Genomic DNA, 27540 nt, shown 5'->3' on the forward strand with positions numbered 1-27540 from the left:
GGCTCCTATTGCTGTTTCCCCACCAGCTGCTGGGGGCAGCCAATTCTGAAAACACCAGTAAGATGTGAGTTTAACTGAAACTAGCAACACGAATTATTTTAGGAAACCCTGGGCTTGTAAGAAAACATCTCCGCTGCATCTGCAGAAAAAGAACTTTTGTGGAGATAAGTCGTATTTCCTATAGACTGACCACTGTCTGCAGGAGAAGAAGAGGTAAGGAAGAAAAACACAGGCATGGGGATGTAGCAGATGAAACCCAGGTGCAAAAGATAGGAGGGAGTTTTCATCTAACCACCTTCTTAGCTGTATTATCAACTTGCCTGGCTTGAATCCTCAGTGATGGTTGCACCAAGCTGGAGACCAGGCACCCAGTCAGGCACAGAATGGGTCTATCCCATAAATGGGGCTGTACAAGTTTGACAGTGGTTTTGACAACAAGGGAGGTAAAAAAAAAAAATCCTCTAAAGGTAGAAACAATACAAAAGAGACATAAATAAAGAAAGGGTTGGAAGGAAGGTAGAGGAAATCCCCCACGGCTCTTGCTTCCTTTTCATGCCCCAGCTCCATCCCAGAGAGTCAGGAAGTAAACATGCACCAAAGGAGAGGTAGAAAAGACAATTCAATTCAACTTGGTCCAAAAGAGAAAGGGGCAGGTCCATGTTTTGGCTCTGGGCCAGCCTCGGTGGCCAGCTAGGACTCCACAAGCCAACAAACTGGTGTCCCAGCCCCAGCACTTCCCTGTCTACCCCAGGGAGCTGCAGATACATTTTTACCACTTTTAGCAAAATTTGGGGGAAAAAGCCCAAAGCAAGGGGTTGCTCTGCTGATGGAGAAAGAGGATATGATCCTCCAGACTTGCCCTGGCTGGGGTAGTAATAGGGCCTCTTTTTAGGGACACAACGTGACACAGCCCAAAAAAGCAACTGGAAGAACCAAGACTCAAATTGATGCCCACAAAGCTTACTAGCATTTTGTCTTTCCATATCTCCACACCCACTCTTAGCACGCCTCTCCTGCTAAGGTCAAGAGATGTTAAAAGATCCATTTATTCTTCATTGTTAAGCTAGGCCCAGTCGTTCAAGCGGGCTCAAAGCAACTTGGGGAGCCAGCACACTCCTGCTTGGAAGTGGTGAGCCACCATGCAGGGGGAGGGAGGGGGGGAGGGAGCGAGGGAGGGAGGGAGCGAGGGATGAATGGATGCATTCAACAGGTGCTGACCATGTGGGCACTATCCATCCTACTACATGGGCCTGACTGAGGTCAGGCAACACTAAGTGCCACAGAGGTAGAAATCACTCTCCTTTGGTGGGTAATGACATGCATGCTTTTGACAAGTGGCAACACAAATGATATATGAGCTAGAAAACACTTCACCACACCATTCCCTCCCTACAAGCCTGTTCTTGCTGTATCAGGCTGGATGGGACCACTGGGAAGCCCTTTGCAAAAAGCTCCCGTTCCAAACTTGATCTGAAGGTGATGTTTCTTTACTAACCTCCACCCCAGCTCAGCTGGACTGCTATGAAATTTTTGCTTTCCCCCTTTCTTTTTCCACAGCCAGCTTTTCTCAAAGCAGAATATTCTGAAGAATTATTGTTGCTGGCCAAAATGCAATGGCTGTGGTGAACAGCAGCCGTGGAGATGGCCATAGGAAGAAGAAATCCAGGCAAGTTGCAAACCTGACTCTCTTCAAGATAATGTGCACCACTGTGGGCTGGACCTACAACATGCCAGAGGAGAACAGCCACGGCTACAGCTGGGTGAGATCCTACTTCCACAGAGCATCGGTGCCCTTATCCATCCTCCCACCTTTCTCACAGATTTTTAGGCACCCATCTGCCAACAAAATGTACCTTCTCTCTCCAACTGCATTAAATTAGACTGTTTTCTCACCACTGTTGCACAAGGAGCCAGAAGCTGCTGCAGTAGCAGGGCTGCACACTTTTTTGCAGTTTTATTGCTCTGGGCTTAATACTAGCTGTTTGTCCAGGGACTGTCTCACTGCAGCATTGGGAAAAAATATATTTTATTTAGACTGGGGAAAAAACAAATTGCATTTTTTTGGTGTCTTGCAGGTTCACCACCCACAGAAGACCTGACTTATGCAAACTCATTGCTCTCATTTTCAGAAGCCTAGCAAACACTTAATTCCAAAGCAGAAACAAATGCAGAACAAGCAGTGAGAGCACTGCAAGCCCAGGAGTCATGGTTTTCCTTCCACATGGGCCTTATCTCTTTCAAATGCTGGAGAGCTATTTTTTTATCTCTTCCTCCCTAACTGGCCACCCGTGCCAAATCTCAGCAGCAGACCTGGGGGTAATAACTGGTAATGAGCCCCTGTTTGCCTGGGCTGGTAGCCAATATTGCCTGATGACTGTCCTCAACAGAAGAAATGAAAAAGATCTGGTCGAAGGAGGAGAAAACCCCTGCAACCACAGACGAGAGGTAATAACAGCCAGACAGGACAGGATTATGTTCAGTGCCCCTTTAGCATGAAAATTGCTCACAAAAGATACAGTACGTCCTTTTACGGGAAACAAATGACCCTTTCACGCCATGAGTCCCAGAGATAAAAGGATTTAACGCATGCTATGAGAGAGAAGAAGGATGGAGGAGAGGTCCTCTAAGCTATCACTCCCCTACTAGGAGATTCTTTCCAAAAGAAAGTTCAGTTAAATTTCAGCCAGAGTCCCTCACCCTGTTTTCTAAAAGGCAGAAAATACTACTTGCCCCTAACCTTCCTGGCTGGATTTTGGCAGGGCAAGGCCACTTATCTGATTTCACTTCTGGGACCATCATCAATTCCTCATTTTAAGGAAAATAAAAGCAATATAGCAGCTACTGGTGTATTTTGACAGCACTGGTTGCAGTGAGTCTAATGCTTTGGTCTGCACCTCTTCTCTCACATGTATCGCTCAGAAACCCCCAAACCTTTGCATTTCTGTGCTGGGTGCGGGGCAGACCCGCAGGAGGAGCGTGCAAGCCCCCCACACATGCATCCGTGCACACGGCAGCCAAACAACCCAGAGGAAATGAGTCTGCTGCAAAAACATGATTTCATTTCCGGATATGTGTATCCCATGACCGTGCCTGCGATACGGTGTCTCCGCGATGGGGACAACCCCAGAGGGGAGAGAACTTTCCCTTATTGCTAGCTATCAAGATGGGTTTATTTGGCCCCCAGTGAGCAATATTTGGGAGGCTGGAAGCGCCACTGTTGGTCCCCCGCTGCTGTGGGGCCTCCTGGACAGGGCTGGTGTGGGAATACTCTCGTTGGGAGCTGCTGGGATGTGAAAAGACACCCAAAATGTAAAAGGAAAGGCGTGCTGGTTTGTGCCAGTGCAGCTCCTTGCAACGTCAGTTGAGGGCCACAGTTTTCAGCTGCTGTGCACCACCACTAACCATGCCATGAAGTGATGCTCTGGTTGTAACCTTGTTGCAGTAGATGTGAGGTATTTTGCAGGCTGAGGAAGATGCTTGGGGGGAGTAACTTGTTTGGAAAGGTCACAGTTTGGAGCACAAAAAGATAAGAAAATGGATGCAAAATGCAAAGCGAAAGGACATGTCCTGTCCCTCCTCCCATTAGCCCACCCGAAGTCACCACCTCCTCACGCAGCTCCTCTGATTAATTCCCTGCCCAACAGCTTCCTGCTTCCGATTTCAGTACTGCCTCCCACCCCGTCCACCTTGTTGAAACAGCTCAGATTGGCTGAAAATCTATTAATAGTGAGAAAAGGAAACCCAAAAGAATAACTTAGGAAATGGTGGGTGACACACCCCATGCTGCGGGGCTGAGCACAGCTCAGAGCCTTACGCCAGTCGGCTCCTGCTCCTCCCAAGGCGGGATGAGAAAGCTAAGGAGTCTGAGCAACCCAGGGAAGGGGAAGGGATGTGAGCCAGGCCTGAGGAAGTTCCTATTTTCCTTCCCTTTTTTGTAGCCTTTCCTGATTAAAGAGGGGCAATGGGTTGAGTTTGTCAAAGGGAAAGCAGGGGCTGAGGCTCCAGGGGTGGCCTTTGCTGGGGAAAAGTGTGTGCCAATGCCAGTGAGGAGGCTCCTGGTCTTTTCTTTGCCTCGCAAGGGGCTCCTGGGCAAAACGAGGGTTTTTATCCACCCGCTGCAATGCAGCCGTGTCTGAGCTGGAGCAGAGACCAGTCACTGCAGATGACAGGAAATTTGTCACCTCCTTTTAAAACTGTGAGAGTGATCAGATTGGCAGAATATCACAGAACGACATTATTCATCCTGGATTTAAGCTGGGCTACAGAGCAAATGGTTACCTCACAGGGTTTTTAAATTTTGCCTGTGTAGAGGCTCTCTCCCTTCCATCTGCTTAGGGAAAGTCAGGGTCCAAACACCCTCCCTAGCTACCTGCCAAGATTTTGGTGAAGGGTGTGGTACGAGGATGCTGTTAATGTACATACTACCCCCTGCCCTTGCAAAGAGGCACTCTCCATGTCAGAAGTTGCACTTCCAAACTGGCATCACCCAACCCCTTTGCTGCCAGTCTCATCATCAACATCATGAAAAGGTTTTGCTGAGGCCAAAGACCAACTTGGCTTCCTGAGTGAGAAGACAGGGAAAAGTCCAACAGCTGCTCTCAGAGCATTTTCAGACTCGAATTCATCAGTCCAATTATCCAGTGCAGGGATGACTATTCTCTCCAAAACGCTGCCAGAATAAAAACTGCTGCAGAACAATCTTGATAGAATTGCACTGCAAAATATTAAAGATGACACCTAATGACTGGATCTAAGGAATGGTACAGTATCCCTTGGGAAGGAAACGAGTATGTCTGGACTCTTGATTTAAAGCCACTAGGCTTGTTTTTAGCAGGGAATCTCCTTTACACAGCTGTGAAAATGCTCTATTGAAAAGACCCCCCTCAGATGGGTGCTGTTCAGATCGTGCATGCACGTGACAGTGAAATCAAGGGAATAATACTGGCAAGTGTCCTCTTCTCTTTGGTCAAATGAAATGAACCTGCAGCCACAGCCTCTGTTCCTGAAGGATGTACCCAATCAGCCCTTACTGGCTGGACATGGAGGGGAAAAATAGATGTGCTTCAAGCCCTGAGGGGTTTTACTCCATCTCCAGATGGAGACGAGCATCCAGGGCGTCCTCCTGCATGGCTGCGCTGCCAGACCAGAGCTGCCCCTTGGCTGGAGATTTGGGGCATGTCCCCTCAGCACCTTAGCATCATCCTGAGGACTCTTATCAGCCTGCAGGATTTTGCAGTCACTCATATCCCTGCAGTAGCCAAAGCCACTCTGCTTTAATTCAGTCCTGGGAAAATTTTAAGCTGTCCCTGTTTTACCCAGGGGAAGTAACCCCGAAGCTCAGAGAGCAGGACTTGAACCAAACTTCATGCAAGCTTTGGCTGCTCCATCGCTTCTGTTAGATCTGCCTCTTTATTTTAATCACACAACAGCCTTTAAACCTCCTTGTTTTCAACCAAGAAATCTATCCGCAGCCTGAGGCGTCTTTCCTGCCAGGACTGCAACACACATCCCCAAAACACAGGTTCTGATGAACTGGCATTTTCTGATGAGAAACTTGCTTCATTAACAAATTCCCCATCAGCTTTTTCTGCAAGTATTTGAGCCAGCTCAGCTTGTCTGCTGTTTCATTTGGAAGTATGACAAATATTAAAAATAATCATCCCAAGGCACATCTCCCCACTTGGACACACTCCTCTTCCCCTGCAGCCCTAACACATCTCTGCCTTGCTCCCTTGGTCCCTCTAAGCACCACATTTGGGGAGGCCAAAATAGTTTTATTTAATGTACTAATTAATGACCAGCCGGTGGATTTGAGGGAGCAGAAGTATCTCAGCACTCCTGACTCCCATCTTCTCAAAAATATTGTTGTTGAATTGTCTTTCATGCCATGCTTGGACCTCTTCTGAATTTCTCCTGGAAGACTGGTTATTGCTAGAAAATTGTGATCAGAGGCATCTTTCACCCAAATGGACCCAACTGATCCATCCCAGATAGTGCCATCTGCACAGCCAGCTCCAGTCAGAGGTGAGGGGTGCCAGCAATGGGAGCACTGGTCCAGCCTCTCTTATAGATAAACACAGGACATTCCATTTAGGATTGAGTCTCCACGTCTCTTCCCATGGAAATTCTGTAGCTATCTAAGAAGTGAAGGGGAAAAGGCAAAAATAATCAAAAGGACACAGGAAGACCAATGTGGAAAATTAAGGCTCCAAAATCCTTCACACGATGTTGTCAAGGAGGCAAACAAACACAGACACACTGACACACCTCTATCCACGCCGCCCCCCCCGACATTTTTCATCACTGCGCCTGGAAACATCCTCTTTCCGCTGGGGGCTGGCGGGATTTGTAAGGGACCTGGCTTCTGCCCCACATCTTTCCCAGACTGCAAAATGAACTGGGGACTCTTTGCAGCCCCAACAGAAGTGTCCCGTCGTGCAGGAAATGGCAGCGGAGCTGCTGGAGTGGAAACACAGGGAGCACGAGCCAAAAAAGCTGCATGTCCCAGCCCGACGAGACCCTCCAAAGCACAGAGCATAGTGATGCTCCTGTCCTTATCCTTTCTCCTTTATGTCATTAGCATGGAGTTATCCTGTGACAACCTTGCTGCTTCGAAGCAAGATTTGTGGCAGTGCAGCCTACTCCTGTATCAAGTGAGCATCAATCACCCATCAGCTGAAGGACACAATGTCTGGTACATTTAGCACTGAGACCCCTCTATTTCTGCAAAAGTCACCCGGGGACTTTGGAAGAAACTCAAGGTTTACACTGAGTAATGGGCCACAAAAGTTGTTCTGCAGCAAGGCAAAGCCCAGCTACCCATAGCCCTAAACAGTGGCTGTGAATCAAAATGACACTGAAAATCACAAGAATGCCATAAGACCACAGGACTTTGTTATACACCGAATATTTGGGGTTTTTCTTGTATAATTTCCATGTTGTAAGTTTTAAGATACTCTTTCAGGCTTTTGTCTGCAAACATGAGTGCTAAAAACTTCCTTTTTAAAAAAAAAAAAAAAAAAAAAAGATTAAAAGCCTAGGTTTGTCTGAATTTGGAGAGGAATTTCAGGTCTACAGGAAGGACCGAGAGACTAAGACTACCAGACTGGTAATGCCACCTTGACTCCTGAGGAGACCGCCCAGCTTCACCACCTCCCTCCAGCCAGGGTTGAAGGCTGGCCCGTAAATTGACTTCAGCATTAAGGAGCAATGAAGCTGACAGCCAGGTGGTGGGAAGGAGACCTTCAGAGAAGCCAACACTAAGAGCTGCTTGGGTAAAGCCACCAGTTTGCTCTTGAGGGCTGAACTGTCACATCACAGCAGCCCCTCCTGGAGACCTGACATCCTTTCTTCAACCCTGCCCCAGAGCTGCCTCTCGCCATGTGAGGAAGCCCAGGGGGACAGATTTATTCATTAAGACAGAGCAGAAGTTCCTTCCCATGCTTCTCACTCCAGAAAGATTAATCATCCCTTGTTGGCTTCTCCTGGAGGACTACTTCAGACAACTTGAGAAGGCGTGAGGACATGAGCCTGCGAGAAGGGAACTGATCTTTATTCAGTCTGATGGCTTGTCTACACAGAGGTACTTGGCAAAATTAATCTAAAATTAAATGAAGGTATGATTTCAGAGTGGATTAGTCAAAATGCACACAACCCACCAGGTGGCCACTCTTGTTGGGCTTTAAATCAGCCCTCATTTAATTTAGCCAAAATGAAGTAGGGTAAATCAAATTAGTCTCCTTAGCTCTGAAAGCTGACAAGGGGGAGCTGATGCAATGTAAGAAAGTTAATTCAAGAGAAACCTGGTGTCGGTCCACAAAGAAACAAGCCCTCAAATATTGCATTGGGCACAGGCACTGACCAAACATCAGGGATGGGGCACACCTGCCTCCCCAGCTGAGGTCAGCCTTTCCTGATTCTTGGACATGGAAAGCTCTAATTGGTGTCAGATTTGATGTCACATCAGCAGCTCTTGCTATTTGCTCAGTTTTTGTCATGGAGGAAGGCAGGACAGTAAGTAGACAATGGACAGACCACACCACAGGACTGGGGAGTGGGCCCATGGTGCAGCAGGCAGTGGGGTCCACCCCACTATCTTCTAGGCCAGGCTAGGCAAGTGGACAGAGAGGCAAGCTGGGCTTGCCTATCCATGGCGAGAAGCAGCCTCGTTGGGTGGCATGGGGAGACTGAATTCACCACCTTGCCCTTCTCTCCAGCTGGCTGGTTTCATATTTGGGTTCATGTTGAGCAATGTGGGGAAGGAGTTGGCCCTGAGCTACTCTTTCTCTGCCAGCTGGCCAGCACTGGGCAAGAGTTGTCACGTCTAATGTCACTCAAGTTAGGTGCTGTGCATTGGCAATGTGTCTAGACTCTATCCATGAGAGATGAGGGCCACGAGGTTCTCTCAAATGGACAAACATGCAGATCTACTGTGGGTAGGTTTTGCAGCCAAAAAATCCCCCCAAATTTTGTAAGAATCACACTGACTCTTGCAATGAGGAAGGGGAGCAGAGGTAATATGACTCTTCTTGTGGTGGGGGCTCTTCCTAAAGGGAAAGAGTCAACCCCAAACCCAAACAGGGACTATTGGCTTCTCTGGGTCCTCACAGCCCAACAAGGCCAGACCACAGAGGGGCATTAAAGCTGGCATTAGCAGCAGAGACCTAATGCCCAGACTTGTGCCATCAAAACTAAGGATGCCAACCTCAGCTGGAGGCTGACACTTGCTGGAGGTCTGGCATGGAGGAGGTCCAAGCTGCAGCCCTAAGGGGCGGAAAACAAGAGGACAGTCTCCAAACCTAAAGAAATAAGGAGACCTCATCCTGGTCATGGGCAACTCCAGTACAAGGGGAAAAAAAGTGGAGACGGGTGACTGGAAGGTCAGTTTGTGCTGGCACACAGCACTGCTGCGGCGTTGCAAAGCGTTGTCCCCTGCTCCATGCACCTCCCTTTCCTCCCCTGAAGGTTTACAGCAGGAATCACCCTCCCACAACAGCCTCTGCCTGCTCCTGCCACCAAGGCATTCGTTTGGAGGGGAGGCTGCCAGCCCCTGGCAGCAGGGCCATGCTCAGGGCAGGACTCGAGGATGCTTGCCCACCCTGAGGGCAAAAAGGGCCAACGGAAAAGTGATGGTGAGGAGGTGATAAGACCAAAGCCTCACCCTCTTTTGTGCACCCAGCGCCTTTGATGAGTCACGAGTCAGCCCAAATTTATGCCCTCCAGCCAGCGACTTTATTTTTAAACTTTTCGGGGTCGTGAGTCACATTGCCTCCCCCAGCCCATCCGCACACTTCCCACCAACGAGCCAGGATAGACCCAAAGACAATGAGCTGAACACGCCTTGGACTCGTTGATCCTTATAGGTCCCTTCCAACTTGAGATATTCTATGATTCTATGATCTCTGGTCCTTTGAGACTTAAAGGTGCCGTGATGTGAAGTGGCTAAAGACACAGGTGATGTCAAGTGACATAGGAGCCACCTCCAAGAGCTACTGGTGACTTCCTCAAGCATCCCAACCTCTCTAAGTAAAGTTTTGGATGATTTCTAGTTAAATACTCACTCCCCAGTGCCATCTGCTTTGCTGCTCATTCAGGCTATGCTGGGAACAGGTTCCTCTGCAGGCACGTCTGGGACACCTGCAAACTTTCACCAATATAAAAGCTGCCACAGCATGTCCCTCACCCCATGTTTTTGCAGAAGAGCCAAACTGGATGGCAGGATCCATCCCTCTGCCACGATCAGTCCCCCATGACCTTGGCTAGCTGGGGTTACCAAGCCAGCAGCCTGGAGATTTCCTGTTAACGCCACGAGGAGAGCTCCACATTTCCTCGGGATCCTTTGTGTGTTGGTGCTATTTCGGGTCCCACCTTTTTTTCTTCAGCTCCCCACCCACACCTCCCTCAGGGTGGGGTCTTCCCGGATAATTCGGAGCTCTATATATACACATATATGTATGCACCTACATATATTTATATAGCTGTGCATGTGAGTTGAGCCTTTGGGCATTGACTGGACACGGCGGACTTGGCAGGAGGCTCGGTGCTATTCTTTAGGTGGGGAGAGCCTAGGAAGGGAAGGACACAGCTAACCCTCCCTCCTATTCAAAACTATTTAAAGACTGTCTGGCACAGTTTCTTTCCCACCAAATGGCTCCAGTGACGATCTGGCTTTACAGGCTGTGTAATCTGATCAACTTCTATTGTTGGCAAATTCATAATTGCCTCATTATTTAACTCTCCTGAAACAGTCAGTTTTACAGAAAAAGCATATCCATTTTAGCTCTTTTTTTTTTTTTTTTTGGTTTTATTTTGTTTTTCAAGAGCATTGGGACTCAGTTTCAATTTGAAGAACTTCTGTTCTTCAACAGGTCCTGTTCTTCCTCTCCTTAATATAACACACATGATCACAGGAATCACTGATGAAAGGCGCAAACAGTGAGAGACGACCTTTTCCACTGCTGTCCTAGTGCAGGATCCTCCAGCACAGCATATTTATTACCCAGCGGCGTCTTATATGTAGCTGTGAGCAGCACAAGTAGAGGAGCCTTAACCATTTCCTCCCAGAGATGAAGGATGCTCTTGTAAGCACTATGCTCTGACTCACATCCTTGCTCAACCACAACCCTCTGAAACAGCCCTGGTTACATTTTTTTAACCTCTCCCTGCCTCAGTTTCCCCTGTCTCTCCATGTAAGAGGAGATAGATTTCAGATAGAGGAGCTGTCTTCATTTAGGGGCTGGTCCAGCACCTTTCTAATGGGAGCCCCAATGTTGGTTAGGTGCCAGAGCAATACAAATAATTACTAATAGTAATCCCCATGGGACTCTATCACATTCTGGTTCAACTTCCTCCCAAACAATTGCTCCTCTTCCTTGCTTTGTATGTTCTTCAAAAGAAGCGACTGCTGTGCTTTAGGGCTGGGACACCAACCACAGTAAACATACACCCAGCGTTCCTGCTCAGCTGCGCCTGGGCAGTAAAAAGAAGATAAATCTGATTTAAGACAATTACACTGTGGGCAGGAAAAAAATTGAGGGTTTAATGGAAATGGCAACCTAACAGCACTAAACAGCATTTATGCTGAGAAGTCCCTTAGGGCACATATTCACTATTTACAGGATGATCTTATTCAGAATGGCAGTAAAAGCTAGAAATGTTGAGAGCAGAAGTGCCCACTGGTCTCGGGGCTCAAAACATCTTCATTCAGAGAGCGGTGAAGGTCCCGACACTTCATGAGCACTCAGTTGAGGGAAGCAGAGATTTACTGTGGACACATAGCTTGTCAGTACTTGGACATTTCCCTGCTTTCTGCCTATGCTGCGGGCAACCTGTCTGCACCACCCAAAAGGTGCATAAAGGGAACAATGACACATAAATGGGAAGAAAAATGCCATTGGTCCATAGCCAGTCCTGGGCTGAAGTTGGCCGATCCACTGGGTATGTGGGCCAGGCAAATTGTCCTTGCAGGGTATGCAGGGTATAGGAGCATCCCATAGACTTAGGTTCAATATCAAACTCCTGTGGGAGCTGGGAACCCAAAATAACAAGTGTCCAACAAAAGGTGGGTTGGTAATGCAGAGAGGCCATCCCAAAGTGGTTTGAGCTGGGTCGTGTTAGAGCAGAGTGGACTTTGGGTGGGCTCTCTTGAAGTTCAAACAGTTAGCTTGCTCTGAAACACATGGTGACACATCTCTGAGGAGGTTTTTCCATTGCCAGGACCAGGAATTTAGGCCTACACAACAAGTAGCAAGGTGGAGAAGGAAGAAGGGTCTCACTGATGAGCTGGCCAACTGGTCTGACGATGCTGATGAAGAACAATGTGCATTTTGGTCACCCTTTCCAAGATGGAGCCTGCAAGGGCTTTAATTAGTCAATTAAATGTGGCTTTGTCATAGGAGATGAGACACAACCGGGATCAGCCAGCTGGGTTCTTGGCTGCTGAATGACATTGTCTTTCCAGGCCAATGACCTCATTGTTATGACTCAATAGGGGAACAATGTTGTCCACCCAGCAGCCCAGCAAGGAGTGAGATTCCTGCGTGGTTACAGCTGAGTAGAAGAGCATGGGAAGTTGTGGGATGTCACCGGGTCGGGGATGCAGTGATTTGCACTCAGTGCAATCAGGCTGCGTTAGGTTTTAATGACATGGTTGAGTGCTGAGAAATTCCAGCAAAAAAATATAATATATAATACAAATATAGCATGAAGCAGTGGTCATATTCAGCTCCCCAAAAACTCGCTGGACAGGTAGGTCCAGGTAGTGAGCTTGATCATGAAGAGACTCACTGGTTAGGGAGGACAATCCAAAATGGTGTCTAGTAGAAATGAAAACTTGCAGTACTTACACCTGGGGTGGTCTGGATGAAAAAAACCCCCATCTGTATCACCTTTTGAGCTCAGAGCTTCACTGACATCTCCCTACCACCAAAACCCTTCTCTCCGGAGCAGTGTCTGGCGGTTGTGGTGCAGGGCAGGCCATGGCAGGGCAAGGGAAGGGAGCAAAGGAAGCAGGAAGGAAGAAGGAGCTGCATCCCCTCCCTGCCATTAATCATCCTCCTCTTTCTCCTAAGAGAGGCCGGCAAGTCTGCAAACCCCATGCTGGGCTCCCACCTTGGAAGGGACCCAGGGAGGTGACTGGCAGCTCTGGGTGCAGGAGGGGAACATGGGGCTGGGCTTCATGATAATATCCAAATTACTCTGCTCCCAGGATGGTGGAGACCAGATCCTGCTTTTGGCTCGTCAGTGAAACTTGGACATGTCAGCTTGGACATTTCATTTAGAAAACTGAGCTGGAGTCGTGGGGTTAGAAATGGGAGGAGAGGGCAGGGACTGCAGGTCAGGTCCGTGATGGGACCTGCAGAAAGCCATCAGCAGAGCAGAGCAGAGTGAGGGAGAAGGCATTGAACTGGGATTCAGTGGGTTCTGCTGGTTGTAATCCTGGAGCTGGGGAGTAGGTATGGGGAGGGTGAAGGAGAGCAAATGCAGCCCCATGTTGGGGGTGTGCTACGCTGGTGAAGGCAGCAGCTACATGAACAGCCCTGTCATGTTTGCAAGTGATCACTGCCAAATCAAAGCAGGGCTCTGCTGCAAAAACTACCTATTTTACAAGATACAAGAAAACTAGCATCCCTGATTATAGACAGGCAGAAGAGACAACTGAAAAATCCCCACACAGACTTCAAATCCACATTCAGAGAAGCACCATCAGATCTACAAAAAGATCCTCCTGTTACTCTGAGCCCAGTCTCATCCAGACATCTCTGGAAATTATTATCTTGGGCAAAATGCTCTTTCATTCCAGTCAGGGCAGTTCTCAGAAATCAAGCCCTGAGCCTGCTGACCATGGATGCAAAAAAGAGCTGAGGCATCAAAAGCAAATGGTGACTTTTAACAATGCTTATTGATAACTCTCAGTAATTGATTGTTGTAGTATTGCTTTAAATAATTAATAACTAGCAAGCCTATCTACTCCAGACAATGCTCTCCGGTGCAAGTGTGCTCCTGGCCCCTGTTAGCTGGGGTCACTTTGCACTTGAGCATCTCTGCTTGTCCATCACCCGTTCCCTCCAGTACCCAGACCTGTTTATGTGGGTCACAGTGTCACAGATTAGAGGCTGAAATGCTCGAATGATGCAAAACAACAGCACCAAGTCCTTCACCAGTGAGCTTCTGCACAGCACAGCAGCCCAATAAATAGGACACAAATGCTGGAAGCCAGGCATTGCACTTTGACACTATGGATGCAGCAGATGGCCAAGTCCTTTGCTGCTGCAGGATTTAAAACTGATCTCCCAAACAAGAGCAGAACAGTGTTGGAAAAAAAGCAAGAAGTGGAGCAAATCCCCATCTTGCAAACAGCCCAGGCGCATGGAGGGCTGAACGCACCTGCAACGGAGATGAGTTACATTTGGTACCGTGCTGTGGCACACATGCACAGACTCTCATCCAGGGGAAGCTGGCTCAGTCCTGATCCAACCAGATCCAAAACCTGATATTTATTACTACAAAACAAATGCATTATTCCTAATCTATATTATCAATGAGAGGGCTCCTCCTTTCCCTATTCTTGGTAGTTTCATGGCAACAGCCATAGATTGAGCAGGATGGGACAATTTGCAACTCATTGACTTTGGGAAGTCCTGCGAGGTGCAGGTGGCACCAAGTTGCTATAACAAGCCATTCCCTGACTTTTGTGGGGAGAAATATGGGAAATCTGCCCACAGGCAGGTCACACACATCTGTCCATCCCAGCAAAGAGCAGTCTTGTTGCTTAAAACAGGAGCTGAGAGATCTGAAGGTCTTTCCCTGCCTCTATGAAATAAATTCCTGCAGCACAAATACTTTTACCTACTTCAGAGATAGACTGTGAGCATCTGCTCTTGTCAAATTTGGGCGGAGGCAAAATCTTATTACCCCTTGCTCTCTCCCGTCCCTCGCCGGGTTGCGTGCCTCTGCTCAGACTGAGCCAAAATCCTTGCAGAAACAGCTTGCAGGCTGCACTTTTCTTACCCTTCCTTTCCCCAAGCCCCCCTGCTGCGATGAATGTCAGCCTTGAGGATGTGAGCAAATAAATAAATAAAGTGCAACCCTAAAAGCGCTCTCCAAAAACCAGCTTCAAAGCCAATTCACCTATAGGGATTTCCTAGCGCTGGTCCCACTCGCCCATCCGTATTACCAGCCCCCTTCTTCCAGCGCCTCAGGGTACCAATTTTCCCAGCCAAGACAGAGATAAACCCCAGTCCCAAAACTGCTTCTGAGCTGGATTATAAGGAAACTCTCCCTAAAAGGCCAGCTGGGTTGTGTTCACTGGCTCTGGGCAGCCCTCGGTGCCTGCTCCTGGGGAAAGCACCTTACATCCCTGTATTGCTGCTGTCAGCCCCCCGAGCAAGCCCCTTCTTAATCAGATTGGAGCGGTCCCGCCAGACATGCAAAATGCTCTCACGGAAGACAAAGCGTAGAGCTGCAACCTTCATCCGCCAGCTCAAACAGAAATACAGTCCCGAAATAGCCAGCATTCCTTTGGCATGGCCATCCCCCAAGTATTTCTCATCAAATCTGCAAGGCACACACAGCTTCTTCTTTTGGCGGTTTCCTGATAATTTTTTTTTTTTCAGGGGGCTTTTTGCAGGTTTTTATCAGGACTGTTAGTGGGATTTTTCTGTGTGAGAGCATTGCTGAGATACAGAGAGTCATATGCAGTGGGTCCTCAGCAACCATAAAGCCAGAGCTTGGCTTTGGGTCTTGTCTAAAATGCACCAGCTCTCCACAGTTCCCCTTTGACTTTCTTACCACTAAGCATCGTGCTGGGGCTCCGCCCCCATCCTGATGCCTATCCAGATGTTCACACCATGTCCTGCAATGATGGGAGCTTCTGCACTGGCCGGGGAGTGCATGCAGAGGGTCCTGCAGGAGCAGGAGCTGCTGGCAGGGTAGAGTCACTTTGCTTCCATCAGAGATGCTGATGAGATGCCGTAATCTCCATTTCTAATGTGATCAGGGGAAGGAGAGCCCTGTTTCCTCGGGGGCTGTCTGTGCCACAAAAAACCCTTTAAAACACCCAAAATTTTACCATGTGTAGCTGTCAGCTACCCATGGCCAGACTTCATAATAGGAGCCCAAAAAATATGGAATTTTTTTTAAAGCAGAAAACCATCTCTTCGCTTTATCAACCCATAAGTTTGGATTTCTTCATTTCCTTCCCTAACCCTTCATAAAGGGCATTCGTAAAGGACCATACAAAGTACACATTGACCATGAGGTCCCCTACTTCTCTTGCTGCCAACGCAACCTTATGTGCCCACTTTTGACCACCCCCCTCCCACCAGTCCGCCCTTCTTCTTGTTGTGCCACTTTCTTTGCCAAAATAACAGCTTTCTTTCCCCAACTTGGCTGCCTTAAATCACCCTCTCAGCAGCTGAAGCCATGATTTGGAGGAACACCGACATGAGGAACGTGGACAGTGATGGGTGACAGGCTTTGTGTTTGGTTGTGCAGCCCACAGTGGTGGTTGTATTGGCCATCCTTGTCCTCATTAGGAATTGCTTAACACCTGCTATCAAACTTCTCATGGATGGAAAACTCCACAAAAAACAGGGGTTTGGGTGAGATAGTAAATTATAGGCCAGACTTTGAGAACCACTCACCAGCAGAGCGTCTCTGGAGCATGGCCATCATGGGACACTGTTCCTCCCAACAGCATGAGAGGGACTTGGCCTAATGAAACACAGCGTGAGGGATGCAGGATCTGGCCCAGGGTCTGAATGATGTTAGTACATCCTTGAGCTGGGCCTAACTGCAGCATATCAGACAACTTTAGCAGCCTTAACTGATGTGTTGTAGCAGAAGCAGATGTGTCCGCACCATGGAGGTGCTACCCCAATAGCTGTAATGGCTACATGCAGAGAAATGATGGCAGGAGTGGCAACTGCAATCGTTTTGGTGGCAATGATTGCTCTTGAAGCAGCTTCCTGCCTAATGAAGATGTCCTTTGAAAAGGGCCTCCTATGGTGAGGAGCTCAAGACAGTGCACCAAGGACGTGTCAGTTGTCAAGATCTTTTTTTTTCCCCTTCTTTTTCCCCCCCCTGTGATTGTTGCCTTAAACTGCAACATTTTATTTGTCAAGCTTGTTGGAGAAAATGCTCTTATGTTGGATCAGCAAGGAGATGCACCTAAATAGGCTGGATGAGGGTATCCAGGCTTCACCAGGTGTTGCAGAACTGGCTATTAATACTATTTTACTTTGGAAAGAAGAATTGAGTTTATCACTCCTATCCTCCCCAGACTCCCATGATAGGCATGCAATGTGGATGAATGGAGGTACACCAGGATCTGCCAGGCTCCATTGCTCTCCTGGACACAAGAAGGATTGCTCCAAGCTGGTCTTCTCCCATTGGGAAAGTGTGTATGCATTGCCATCAGCCACAATCCATCAAGGCCAAATTCCCTCCTAATTTGTGAAAGGCCAAATTTTATTGTCTAGCACCAAAGAGAAGATTAAATATATTGCAGCAGGACTAAACCCAACCAGGACACCCATGGCATTTGGAGAATTTTGATTTTCCAACGCTAGATGGGACTGGATTTGGATGTGAGACAAAAACTGGGTAGCCAATTAAAGGAAACCTCATTAATTCTTGTTTTTCTTCCCTTTAATTGCTATATGCCCACTCTATGGGCAGGTATCCAGGGTATCCAGACACTAAGCGTGGGGTTCCTCTGTATTCATTAGACAGTCAAAAGTTATGCATATAAACCTCGGCTAGCCATTTAAATTTCCTCTGCAGATCAAGGAGAGACACATTCAGCTGCTCCATCACTAGTTAATTCTAAGCTGCGAAAACAACTGGAAACTGGCAGCTGAAAAACAAAATTGCTTCCTCTCCCATTTTAAACAGTAAAAGTGAGTTTTAAGAGAATGACTCCTGTTTATTCAAAACCCTCGAGGGACACAAAACAATTCATTTCAGTCACTAACTCCATCAAAGATTGATGCTTGAGATTTGCTCAATGAATTGCTTAGCATTAAACTCAAAAGCATGTTGAAAAGTTTATGCGCTAGGTATCCAGGCCCTTGGTTACTTGATGTATCTTAAAGGAATTTTAAAGGCTGTTTTGCATCTGTCAGTTTAACAGAAATATCCTCTACAAGCAAAGAGTGATTGCCACCAATAAGCCCAAAATTAGTATTATTCATTATTACCTAGGAAGACGTAACAGATAAATAAATTAGGAATCAAAATAGAGCAGTGGCAGGCTATATAACTGCTTAAACAAATATGTTCATAATGTGTCCACCTGGTTGGAAAACACAGCTGAAAGGCAAGAGTGGGCTGTAAATCTCCAAGTTTTACAATGAGCGAGCGAGGAGAATCAGCCCTGCTTAAGGGATATAGCTATGAATTGTAAATGAAAAACATGATTAAAATCAGATCGTTCAAATTAAGACTTTCTTCTTCTGTATTTTAAATCGTGATTAAAATTCATAATTTAAGCCACATCAATTTAAATCAAAGCACCCTGCCATAAAATGAGGTTTTGAACCCTTTGTGAGGCTTTAATGAGAAAAAAGGACGTTCTCCTGTTGAATGCAGTTAATGGGGATTTATTGGTCCCATTCATGGGTAGAAACTATCTTAAAAGCCTACAAAATTGCACAGACTGAAAGTCTTGAGGTCTTTTTTTTAGCTGTCTGAGAAAATTTAAAGGGAACAAAATAATTTTCTATACTAGGGTGTTCTAATAAGCTCAAAACTTACTTTTCTACAATATTCCACATGACTGTTCAGGACAGGAAAATTTATCACTTGTGCCAAAGAGGTCAGCATCTCTCATTGCTTTTATGGCATGGGAATTACCCCAAGGCTCGGGTGAGTGTGGAGGTGATGGTGGGCTGAGATTAACTCCTACACGCTTGAAAAATGGGGTCAAGGGTGTGATTTTCACTTGCTGGCTTTGCGGCTGGTGCGATGCCATGTCCCATTTTGCTTATGTGTTGCCCTGGCTGTCTCTCAGCTGGATCAGGCTTTGCTGGGAGCCCCACGGCAATTGCTGGTTCATCCCATTTGCAGTACACGCATCGCTGCCGCTCAGCTTTTCATTGCCACATGCGATTTTGGTGTGCTTATGGCATTGCTTTGGTTTGGTATAAATTCATGTGCCCTTGGAAAGAAGCAGCGGAGAGCACAGATGCTTCATAGCATTCTGTCAAACCAGATCAGGGGACTTCTCCATCTGAAAACTAAACCAATATAAAAAAAAAAAAATAAAAAGAAAAATATAAAAAAAAGGAAAATAAAACAAGAGGGGGTCATTGCATGTCTTCACTGCGTGTTGCAACCTTCTCCACTTTGCCAAGAGAAACCCACGGGAACAAATTTTTATTTGTTTATTTGTTATTTTTATTTGTTTAGGCTCCAAAAACAAATCAAGTCACCACCAGCTAGAGAGTGGGAAGAACGCTGAAAAACTGCATGAATGAGAATGCTGGTTTTGGAGACATGCAGTCGCAACCTGGTTTGAGGGTGCTCCTTACTAGTTGGGCTAGCATCTGGTACAAAACTTGCTTCCCTTACCTGTGCTTTAAACATTCCTTCTGTTGCTTAATAAATTAGAAATGTCCAACAAGGACAACTTTAATTGCTTATTTAGTATATATATATTTAAATATATACTATATATATGTTTAGGACCTTGCTTACTTGTTGTTATTCCAGTATAACCACTGCTAACTGGATCCGTGCTGGGAAGCACAGTGCATCGTTTTAACTACTCTGCTTTTTCTCATAGTCAGGGCATACAGTATCTTGATAAGCAGCATATAATAGTCACCCTGAGAGCTATCCATTTTCCGCAGGCTGCAGCAGTATCATTTAAACTTTTCCATTTTTTTCCCCATTTGTGTACGTGGTGGAATGTCTTATCTCACCCTTCTGCCTTTAGACTCCAGGGAGGAGAAAAAATAAAAGTGGCCTTTGCTATTATGTTTCAGAGAAGGACTTTCTAAAACACAGTTTCTCCAAACCCTTCTGCAGAGTCTTTCAAGTCCCCTTTGTCGAAGTTACAAATCTGGCATTTTCTCTTTGCCTGTATCTAGCAGAAGCCACTTAGAATAAATGTCTGACAAGGTTGTCTCCTTATTTCTCTACAATAGATTTAATATATCTTTAAGTATTACAGCTTAATAACTCTAAGCCAATTTCTGCCTCCTCCTCAAGTTAAATTTACTAAAATCAATTAAGGCTCAGAGAGAAAATTTCAGCCTTTGCCATTAATAACTAAGGCCTTATTCTTCCACTGCAAAATGACCTTCCTCCTCCCTTTCACCAGTCTCATGAGCCATGTGGCATCAGACCAAAGCCCCCTGCACACAGAGCTTGTAAGACAGAGAAAAAGCTGCTGGATTAATCCAATTTTTATTAAAGATGCTAAGAATATGAGCCAGACCTCAGAGCAACATCTAAAATGGGACTAACTCAGAAATAAAAAATTACCTTTTCCATTTTGGAGGAGGTTTTAATGCAGATCCTGTCTGCCTATTTCTAAGGCATCTGTCCTGCACCTGGCTTCAAACACACACTTGGTTTTTAAACCCAAAGTTCTTATCTGCCTTCCCATTTTGCAGACTTCAGAGTGTACTCCTGACCCACTACCAAGAAGTTCTTTTAAATCCTGAAACCCACTTTTTTTTTTTTTATGTTTTTAAGCAAATACAGGTACTGTTAGAGAACATGAGGGTTTCCAGGGGCAGATCCTGGATCTTTTTGGTGTAACATCAGATCCTGTTGGGGAGCATGTATGGAGACAAGCATCTCTAGGGGCCAAATCATCCCAAGGCAGATCTGAATTGGCTTCAGAAGATCCCTCTCTCTCTCTACACTAACAGCAGCTGGATTCAAGGACAACTCAGCTCTAACCTTAAACACCTTGGTTAAGTACCTGAACGTCCATGGCATTACCTTGTGTCCTTCAGTGGGAGGAAAAAGCAACATGACCACAACTGCAGAAGAGCTGGCAACACCAGGACTCCCGATTTTCCCTTCCTTTGCGAGGCAGCTCATCCCAGCTCGACCAAACCTGGGCCCATTCCCCTTCCACTGCCACCCAACCCCAGCACTACACTGAGGCATGGGACCTTGGACATTACCCACAAGTCGAGCCGTGCTGAAAGCCAAATCTCAACCTGGCGTCTTGCCTTCCCGCAGCTGGTTTATTGTGGATGCACATCTAAAAGCAGGTGCTTCAGCAGCGCTAAATTCCCATCACCCAAAATAAAGGCTCATTCCCCTTTGTTACCCCTTCTGCTCTATGTTGAGCACTGAGGCATTACGCTGAGTTAATTTTAATAAGCCATTTGCATTCTCCCTGTCTCCTTGCAATACTTTGTCACCAAACTGTTACCGGCGTCTGCCGAGCACTCCTGGCCTGCGGCCAAGCAAGCTTTGAGACGTATGTTATTTACGGGACAGAAAAGGTGCCTGCCACATGCAGAGCAGCGTGCGCTGCAAAGACTCAAAGATTTGCAAAGCAGGCACATTTATTGATGAGTAAAAATTCAGTGAGAAGACCCGAGATGCAATAAGCAAATGATCAATGGAGGATATTGGTGCCTCTGGGGTTTGGAGCAACTTCACTCCACCTCTTGAAGGAGAGAGGGTTTTTTTCTCTTTAGGGTTGATGGGGCATCCTGGCATTTGCTGGTTCCCAATGGCTTTCAGAAATATTCAGTACTGAAGGCTGACTGAAACACACTGTGGCTCAAATCAAGTGAATATGTGCATGCAACCCCCCTAAGAAGGTCACCCCAAATAACCCACCACAGAGTTTTGTACTCCCAGAAGGCAGTAACATTACTATTGGCATTTTCCAGGACTCCCCCAGGCCCTCACTATTTCCAGTACTATTTGCAATTCAAAGCCAGCAGCTAACTCGAAGCAGGCTCCAAGTCATCCTCGAAGGAACTTGTCCCTCTCCCTTGGCTGTGGAAGGAGGTGAGGACACTGATTCCCATCACCTGGAAGTTTTGTTAGAAGAAAAATACCACTGCATCAGCATGGCCCCAGGTGGTCACATTGTGAAGGGGTAGAAACAAGCAGTGCAAAGTCAGCAGCTCCTCCTGAATCATAGTGTGGGGTCAAGCTCCAAATTTATTAGGTGTCATGATAAAAGCTCTCTAAACGTGACTCCTCCCCTTGCAGCACGGTGAGGTTGCTTCTGGCCATGGAAAGCTGTTGTTGCACTGCAGCCCCCAGCTCACCAGCCCTTCATTGATGCTATTTGTACTGCAGCAGCCCTGGACACCCCAACTGAGAGCACCTCCCCATTCCTGAACACTCATCACATGGTCTCTCCACCGAACAGCACGTGGTCTAAGCAGACACATGCAAAATAGAGAGAGAAACTGTGGCCCAGCCAGTCCTTTAAACAGCATTCCAGCTCTTCAGATCTCAACATATCATGTATGACTTCTGCACAATAACAAGGAAGCTCATCTTTTTTTCCTCAGCTCTGTCTACTTTCTTGGACAGGGCTGTTTAGCTCAAAAGTAACATGTTTTTGTATATAGGCTAGTCTCAATGCTTAGGTACCTTGAAACTGGAGCTGTGATACAGGCAGAGCACGTCCCTCCTGTCTCCACCCAGTTTCAAGTGGATCTACATATTCTTCAAGGACCTCCAGAGCAAAACACCGTGAGGCTTCAGCCCAGTGCTACAATGGACAAATATACAATTAGAGCCGTTAAAACCTGACGAAACTCAGATGAACTCTTCCCATCCCTCCCAAATAACAAAGAAGTAACAGGAGAAAGCACCTCACCCTGGGGTGTGGGACACCATCAGGCAGTTTGGGGGAAAAGATAGGGATTTTTTTTTGGTTAAGCACCACTGGCATATGGAAAGGGTTTTGGGGCAGATGGGTGATGCATCCCTAAACCCCACCATGCAGTAGGATCTTCAAGATCCCCATGCAGAATCAGGCTCAAGCCTGGTTGTCTCACAAGCTGGAAGAGGAAGACTCGGTGGATTTTCTTAGCAATCCCAAGACCAAAGGCACTGCTCTGTGCAACGTGGATTATTCAGCAAAGCCCTGGGGGTTGCTGTGAACTGAGCACAGGTAGCTGGAGAACAACAAAAGCCAGATGGCTGTGCGCATCGTTTAGAATTTAAAAAAAAAAAGCAAGGGTTGGTCAGGAGCTCTCTGTGAAGGAAAGGGCAGGCATTGCAAGAATTCAGAAACAACATCCTTAGGTGGAGATTGGCCAGTTATGGAAGAAGCTGTGCACGTAAACAGGCTTTCGACAAGGAAGTTGGCAGAAGCATGTGAAAACACTTCGGAGGGTTTGAGAGATTTCACATGCCTGCACATGGGGAATGGACCAAACCGGGCCACCCGGATTCCTGCAGAGTTCAAACCCTCTCATGGTGTTCGGCTCTTGGCAGAGCTGAGGGTGGACGTCTGTCATGCAAGCGTGCTGCCGGGCTGGGAGCAAGACTGAAGGAGAGGCAGATACTCAGGCTCACAACCTGCACGTTTCTGCCTACGTGTCGCTCCCCATCAGCTCAGCAGCTGGGAGGCAGAAATTTCTGCTCGGTCATGTCTGGGTTGTTTGCTGTGTGCTTGGTCCTGCTACTGCTTGGACCACCTGGAGATGGATCTACTGGAGGCACCTGGGCTTGGGGTTTGAGCCCCCTGTGGCACAGAGCAGCTCAGCTGCGTGTTATGGTGGGATCTCACCTCCCCAGACCATCACCCTGTAAGGATGAGGCCTCACTCACCCCATCCTCCCCCGCCCCGCAGAGCATCAAGGGGATCTGAGTGCTGCGGTGGGTGCTTGGGGATGTGGCAAAGGGGCCACCCAGTCCAGCATTGTGGAGAAGGGGGCAAGATTCAGGGCAGGTGAGAGCAGGTGGGGTGGATGCAGTCCTGCACCTAAACCGCAGCAGCTCCTCTCTGCTCTCACATAGCGATATAACACCCAGAATAACATAGGGGCTATTGCACGGGGGCAGATCCTCGCTGGCTATAATTAACCTCTGTCAGTTCCCACGGCCTGAGCCCCAAAACACCCCAGAGCTCATGTCGGCAGGCTCAGGTCTTCTAGAGGGTTCAGATGGGGAGAAAAAAATGCATGATTTATATGGCAAATAATAACCAAAGTGCAACCCCAGCCTCCTTGCAAATGCTGAGGACAGATATTTCCAGCCGGTCTCCCATCACTGCCAACACGAATGATCACCGGCCTCCTCCTCATAAGCCTTTAAAGCAACTCTCTGGAATTAAATCAGTGTATTGCATGGTTCCAGCTCCTTTCATCCAAGGATCTTCAAGTGCTTTACAAACAATTCTTTAATTAAGCCGCCTAAACAGACCCACGGGGGTATCGTTACTGTATCTGCTTTGCGCTGGGGAATCAAAGGCATCGCACTGCTAAAACGGCTTGAAAAAAGGCTGCAAAAATCTTATCGAAGTTCCTCCAACAGCAAACATATAAGAAGACACACTCCGCTTCAATGCTGATTTTAAAACTCTCTGGTTAACAATTTTTTTTCTCCTCCTGTAGACATGGCCCCAATTGCCTGCTCCTGCCCGTGTCAAGATTAGTATTCAGTGGATAAAATGGATTTTAAAAAATGCACATCTTGGACAGCCTGTCTTGGACAAACACGAACTTCCAGTACCAGGGAGCCAGCACAGCTTTGGGACTGAAAAGGAGTGTTTTGGCAACAAGGATTTAAAACCCATCAATCTGTAGATTGCTTTGAGCTGGGCAGAGGGTTGATCTCTGCTAAAACCCCTTCCTGCCTTTTTTGCCCCCAGGACAGGTTTGAGCAGTGGCTCTTTTTAATCATTTGAGGATAAAAAGTATCGGTTTTCTCTTCCTGATGCAATTTTGCTATCATACCCCCTGTGGGACAGAAGATCTAATATGGGGAAAGAATAAATAAAATAAAATGTCCTGTGATGACGCTGTAATGGGTAACTCTGAACCCCTTGCAGGCTGTTTGAATGTTAAAGCCGTTATTTGCCTGATACCACGTTTGCTGCATCTCTTGTACACACTGGCTGTGCCTTGTCTGAGGCTGATTTTATTCTGATTTACAGCAGGGGAATTAAGAGAGAATGTCTGCAGAATCAGGGGCTTGGGATGATACGGATCCGGAAGGCAGTATTTCTACCAAAATCACCATACCCAAATAGCTGCTTTTAAAAACTTTATCAATCTTGGGCTCAATTCTGCTCTGTCCCACACGCAATGTTGTCACCTTCTTATTCATGACACTGAAAAACATGCTCCAAAAACCCAACTCCTTGCTCACCCAACCATTTCACATCCAATTTAAACAGAACTAATCATACAGGCTCCATCCCAATTACTATTTTTTAAGATACCAAAAATCTTAAACTTTCACTTACAAACCCAACTTCTTCCCATTTTAGGGGACAAAAAGGATGAATTTTGGGCTTTGAGTAACTCAGATGATTGCAGCAGATACCAGCCTTAGAGTTAAGCACTGCTGGGACTCCAAGCCCAAAACCCAGCAAAGAGGGATGCATATTTTGGCCCCTAAAGAAGAAAATCCTGGTGCCAATACCCAGAGAGCAACATAAAGCGCCTCTAAGAGGCTTATTTCAAAACTTAAGAGCGGCGACGAATGGCAGAAAACACTGTTTTGAAGGATTTAATCAAATAATTTCCAAGAGAAAAGTAATAGGATCACTTGAAAGTGCTATAGAAACAGGTCCCCACCCCCCCCATCCTGCCACTAAGAGCCTGTTTTGTACCGATCCCAGCATTTTATCACTCTGTTTTGAAAAACAGAACAAAACCGTCTGAGAAGACAGCGTCAGCTAAACGCAGCTAAATTCTGGCCAGCACAAGAAAAATTGCATTAACAGCTCCTACTTTATGCCAATATTAATGAGTCTAGAGCTACTTGAGTTTTAATGGGAAGAGAAATCTCTTTTGAAGCCCACTTTGGCACCAGGGAGAGACGGGGGCTTCACACCTGCTCACCCCCCAAGTCCTAGTGCCACAGTCCTGAGAAGAGCAGGAAAAACCCAGGCAGGCGGAGATTTCAGCCAGACCTTTGTGAATTCACCCCATAGTTAAACCCCCAGGGCCCTGCCTCCACTTGTGCTTTTACCTCCGGAGGGTCCCCCAGCTTTTGTTACCTTGAATAAAAGCACATTCAGCTCAGCAGAGGCTCTGCTGGGAGACATGACCCAGTGCAAAATTTCACCTCCAATTTTATTTAATTTTATTTAATTTTATTTAATTTTATTTTATTTTATTTTATTTTATTTTATTTTATTTTATTTTATTTTATTTTATTTCATTTTATTTTATTTCATTTTATTTTATTTCATTTCATTTCATTTTATTTCATTTTATTTTATTTCATTTTTTTCCCCTTCCCTCATCTCACCTGAATACAGGGAAGAAATACCCCACTCCTCTTCCCTACCTTTATTCACTTTTGAAATAAGCAGTGCGTTTCCTTTCCCTGTTACTTTTCGGTGTGGTTTATGTCCATCTCTCCAATAAAACACCCCACCAAAGAACCAGACCTCCCTCTGCATCCCCCCCAGCCCTTTCCACAGCACCCTTAACCCCAGCACTATCGCAGGACTCAAGACACTGTTTCCACCCCCAAACCTCCCCGGCGCGACGCATCCCCACAGCGAAGGGTCTCCAGAAGTTTATCCTTTTTCCAACTCCACCATCAACTTCCACCAGGGAATTGCTGTCCCCCACCAGCTTTTTCCCCCTCTTTTTCCACGAAGCAACGGCGAGGGCTCACGCTCAATCAGTGCCAGCACCTGGCGCGCTGGACCATGGCACGACTGGCCATACCAAACCGAACCAAAGGTCTCCCCTCGCTCCATGGGACCCCAAAAGAGGGGTGTGAGGCTGAAGGCTTTGCACATCGGTCTCCCAAGAGCCCAAAGCCCTGACCAGGGGCTTTGTGAGGCTGGAGGAGGGAGTGAAGAAGCGGCGTGTTTAGCTCATACCGCTGCATAAAGAAACAAGCACTGCGGCTCTTGCGCCCCAAGTTGCGCTGCCGTGGACGGTTTGATGTGCTTAGTTTCTAAATAAGAGGGTTAATCAGCCTGGATTCAGAAAGCGGGCGGGCACGCAGCATCTCCCAGTTTATTTTCTGCTTTTCAGCCCAATTTTCTTCAAACTAACAGTAAAGGGGGAAAAAAAAAAAAAAAAAAAAAGCGAGGGGGGTGAGGGGTGGGAGAAAAAGCGAGGGATGCTTGAGAGGGAAATAAAAGCAGGGCAGCTGAGGGGAGAGAGGCTGGGGGGGCCCGGGGAGGCGGCACTTACCGAGCAGCAGCAGCAGCGGCAGCAGCAGCGGTGCCCGCATGGTGCCTCGGCGCCGCCGTCCCCGCCGCGGCTCCCGGCGCTCAATCCCCGGCGGGGCGGGCGGCCGCTGCCCTCCCCCCGGCCCCGGCCCCGGCCCCGGCCTCGGTCCCCCCCCCCCCCGACCGCTTCTCCCGCCGCCGGGGGAGGTGCAGCCCGGCCCCGGCCCGCCCTCGCCTCCGCCCCCCCCCGGATCGGAGGGGAGAGACCCGCGGGGGGGATGCGGATGGGGATGGGGGGGGGGTGGGGGGGACGACAAGGGAAGGGGGTGGGGGTGTTTCTCCTGCGTGGGGGGATTTGGGGGTTTCGTCGGGATGGGGGGGTTGGAGGGGGTTGGAGATTCGCATCTGCATGGGTGGGGGGAATTGGGGTTTTTGTTGGGGTGGGGGTTTGGGGGAATTTGGGGTTTTCAATTATATTAGGGGCTTTGGGGGGTCTCATTGGGATGAGGGTTTGGGGGGGATTTGGGGTTCTTAGCTGCATGGGGGGGGGAATTGGGTGTTTCATTGGGATGGGGGTTTGGGGGGGATTTGGGGTTCTCAGCTGCATGGAGGGGATTTGGGGTTTTCGTTGGGATGGGGGTTTGGGGGGGATTTTGAGTTCTCATCTGTACGGGGGGGTGTTGAGATGTGGGTTTGGAGGGATTTGGGGGTTTCATTGGGATGAGGGATCTGGG

The 27540-nt window shown here is 47.5% G+C and overlaps 1 protein-coding gene across 1 annotated transcript in view; it reads right to left on the reverse strand.

Annotated features, from left to right (window-relative positions):
* The window catches only part of PODXL (podocalyxin like), a 46861-nt gene extending 19913 nt beyond the window's left edge, over positions 1–26948 (reverse strand). Inside the window, exon 1 of the mRNA XM_074828070.1 lies at positions 26829–26948. Within this exon, the coding sequence (XP_074684171.1) occupies positions 26829–26868 (40 nt within the window). The 5' untranslated portion in view covers positions 26869–26948. The remainder of the gene's footprint in view (positions 1–26828) is intronic.
* Between the last annotated feature and the right edge of the window lie 592 nt (positions 26949–27540).

This window comes from Strix aluco, chromosome 5, assembly GCF_031877795.1.
Source record: "Strix aluco isolate bStrAlu1 chromosome 5, bStrAlu1.hap1, whole genome shotgun sequence".
Taxonomy (NCBI): Eukaryota; Metazoa; Chordata; class Aves; order Strigiformes; family Strigidae; genus Strix; species Strix aluco.